Genomic DNA, 3753 nt, shown 5'->3' on the forward strand with positions numbered 1-3753 from the left:
ATATATATATGCATGTATGTATGTATGTATGGATGGATGTATATGTTTGTGTGTCTGTGTTTGTTTCTCCACCATCGCTTGACAACTGATGTTGGTGTGCTTATGTTCCTGTAATTTAGCATTTCGGCAAAAGAGGCTGGCAGAATAAGTACTAGGCTTACAAAGAATAAGTCCTGGAGGGTTGATTTGTTTGACTAAAGGCAGTGCTCCAGCATGGCCACAATCACATGACTGAAACAAATTAAAGAAATAAAGAATATCTTAAAATACAATTTTGTATGTTTAATATAATGATATTGTATACAATGCTCAGGTGCACTACAGCTCACCAGAAAAGGTAGCCACAAGTGCCTGTACCATTGAATAATGCACAGAAAGTGAACAATGAATGAATCATTTAAAGAAAAGTGGGAAGACCATCATGTGTACTATTCGGGAATTTTAAGAAGCATGGATGTTTTGAAGGATATAGTGTCCCAACAGCTAACAATTGATGCAGGTATTTTATTCCATGCATCAGCAATTCTGAGCATGAAAAAAATGTTTCTGAAAGTCATGGGTGCTATGTTACTTTTAGAGACCCAAATATGATCTATGTATGTTGTAGTTTGCTGTCAATGAATAAATAATTTAGGGCCCAGTGCACTGATTTATCTGGGGTCCCATAATGCTGCTAAAATGACCATAGGGTTCTGAAAAAGGTCATCAGAGGCTGCACAAAGAATAATCCTCTCTTCTGTTGGCACAAGGCCTGAAATTTTGAGGCAAGATGGGGAACTGGTTGATCACATCAACCCCAGTGCTCAACTGGTATCTATCATTTCATTGACCCTGACAGAATGAAATGCAAAGTTGGCCTTGGCAGAATTTGAACTCAAAATGTAAAGATGAACAAAATGCCACTGAGTAGTTGGTTCAGTGTTTTAACATTAAAGCTACTTATATATAGATGCATTTTTAGGTTCAATTCTATATTTGCAATTTTTATTATACATGCATGGCATATTTCTGATGGAAATGAAATCTTGCCATCTGTTGATAGCAGGGAAATCCTTTCGAGGAAATGACCTCTTAATAAGGAATTGCAAGGGAATTTATTCGTAACGAGGTCTTGGTTAAAACAATTTCTTAAACCCTTTTTGTAAAATTTGATGACTCTGGCACTGCCAGAGCTTTCAAAGACAGTTTCATGAGTCTTTTAATCTCCTATGTAACTTAATGAAAGAGAGAAAAAGATTAATAAAAATGTATTGATATTTATGTAGGAGCTCCATGAGCCATGGAATTATTTTCAAGAGTTTTCCAATGATAAAAAGATTGGGAAATACCGTTTTAGACATTGGTAGAAGAAATATATTTTGCCGAATATTCGAAATGAGATGATGGAAAGATTAAATATTGATGAAGACGTTGCTATAACCCGGTTTAGTTCAAAAGCAGAGCAAGTGTTCTTTTTCCTCGTAAGTGAGCCATTAATAACAATGAAAAGTTATATGATTATCATAAATAAATGTGCTCGAAATATTACATAGAGTAATGCAGACATCAGTCTGTTTTATTTTAAAGTGACAGGATTATTATAGGAGCAGACTATAAATCGGTGACTTACCCGGTCTGGTATAGCGAGAGCGGAAATGACGTCATTTTCGAAGCGCACTAGCAGCAGGCGATAAGGCAGACAGGCAAAGCAGCCAGTTGCTACTACAGTCATCATGTGATAACAAGAAAGGTAGTTGCTGGATGGTGACAGTAAGCGGCTAAGCACAGCACCACGGCACAACTAAGCACAAAAGCTTCTCTTGCTGCTTCAAATCGAGTTGACAAAATAACATTAGACGTGTCTTGCTTTATGATTTATCGCAATCTGTTGTATATGTGCTTTTTAATTGTCATGCCGGTTTAGCGGCTTTAATTAGTGCACCCCGTCAACAATATAAATAAATAAAAAGGAAACAGGAAGAAGCTATATATATAGATATATAGCTATTTATGAATATACACGCATATATTCTTGAGAGATAATTAAAAGAAAGAAAAAGAAAGTGTTATTCGCTTCTTTTTTCTTTTCTTTTCTCACAAACACATGTGTCTCTAATAAATATCAACAGCTGTACAAATTGATATAGTTGAAGAAGCGACAAGGAAAATAATTAATTTGCCAAGATGTTTAAGAAAAAGTCAAGCAAATCCGACCTGGAGATGGAATACCAGTGCACTATAAGGTTCTTGGATGATTCCGAACCTATCCAACTAAATTTTAAGGTAAGTCCTATATATTCTATTAAAGAGAAGAAAAAAAAGGTTATATATATGTATATATATATATATATTCTTCGCTGTTCTTAAAATGGTTATTGTTACTGTCTAGAGATGAAATCTGTTGCAGGGGATTTTAAATGGGTTGTTTTTCGTTCGCATCTTCAGGTGCGGCTGCTGATTTTACGTTTAGTAGAATTATGCGAGCGCACACACGCGTAGCTTGTTGAATTATTCTTACGGTCCTACCTTCTTTGATACTAAAGCTCTCAATTTCTGCTATCCTTTCACATTTATTATTTATTTACCTCTTGTCAAACCCCAATAGACTAACGTATATATATTATTAATTCATTATAATATAGTGAAGAATACACACACATGTGGGTATATATATATATATATATATATATATATATATATATATATATATATATATATATATATATATATATATATATATATATTGGGGAAAGCCCGTTTATGATATCTTAGGTTTCCCGTCCATAAAGGGTTTAGTTTTATGGCGTATCGTCAGATCCCAAAAACCAGTTGGCCCAAGACCTCTTATATATAAAAATATATATATATATATATATAATATTAGGGATAAAATCCAAAATTACAGGTAAAAACTCAATTAAAATCAATTTATTAAAAATTAAAATAAGTTTCACGGTGTAAAATATATAAATATATGTATGTGTTCTTATTTTCCTTAAATCTCCCTTTATAATAACGGAGAAACCCATTCAACGATTTTTGTAAGGGAGTGCCCTTTATATATATATATATATATCACGGTTTGTCATTTAATATCCTGATATAATTCACCTTGCCACATTTAAATAGAAAATTGTTCTGTTGGCGTTTTCCTATTTTTAGAAGTCTCACCAATGTCTCTTTCTGTCGTTGATTTCGTATCGGCCAGATTTCTATTTGTCTATTCCCTTCAGTCTGTGTGTACGTGTTGCTTATCCTCAGGTCAGCCTTGATCAAGCCAACCTATGATATAAGGTTCCAGCAACGACCTTCCCATTATTATTATATCACTGCTTTTGTTATTCAGGCATCATGTATCTGATATTGCATTATCTAATGTAGTCTTAGTTACCTTCTTTTTTATTTATTAAGAATGTAAGGGTGTGATTTATGGGAAATTTGGCTGCAATCTTTTTGCAGACCAAGCGATCACACTTGTTCTATGTACGTGGAGTGTGTGAACGCGAAAGTTAGTGAAGAAGCAATTGAATGAGCTTCCTAGTAGTTAGTATATAAGGGTTAATTTTTTCCTAGAAAATGAATGTAGTCGATTATGAGTTAACAACATAATAGAGTCGTTACTTAGATAGACGGATAATTGTGTCGAGGAATATATGTTTGGGAATAAATTTTTCTTCCCGTAAACTAACTTTGGTGAATTTCTTTAAAGTAAATTTAAAGCTTATCTAATTATTTATAGTACTATCGTTTGTTTTCCCTTCTGATAACCTGAGA

General features: G+C 33.6%; 1 protein-coding gene across 11 annotated transcripts in view; it reads left to right on the plus strand.

Annotated features, from left to right (window-relative positions):
- Positions 1 to 1698: 1698 nt before the first annotated feature.
- LOC128246976 (FERM domain-containing protein 5-like) overlaps positions 1699 to 3753 on the plus strand; it is a 276439-nt gene continuing 274384 nt past the window's right edge. For 8 of the 11 annotated variants that reach the window (XR_001409851.2, XM_014920487.2, XM_014920488.2 and 5 more), the window contains exon 1: positions 1700 to 2262. Coding sequence is in view for 10 of the 11 variants with exons in the window: in XM_014920487.2 (XP_014775973.1) it covers positions 2164 to 2262 (99 nt within the window). In the remaining variant the exon portion in view is untranslated. Of the gene's footprint in view, positions 2263 to 3753 lie in introns of all 11 variants that reach the window. The other 3 variants (XM_014920490.2, XM_014920484.2, XM_014920485.2) reach the window with 1 other exon arrangement.

Source organism: Octopus bimaculoides, chromosome 12 (genome assembly GCF_001194135.2).
Source record: "Octopus bimaculoides isolate UCB-OBI-ISO-001 chromosome 12, ASM119413v2, whole genome shotgun sequence".
NCBI lineage: Eukaryota > Metazoa > Mollusca > Cephalopoda > Octopoda > Octopodidae > Octopus > Octopus bimaculoides.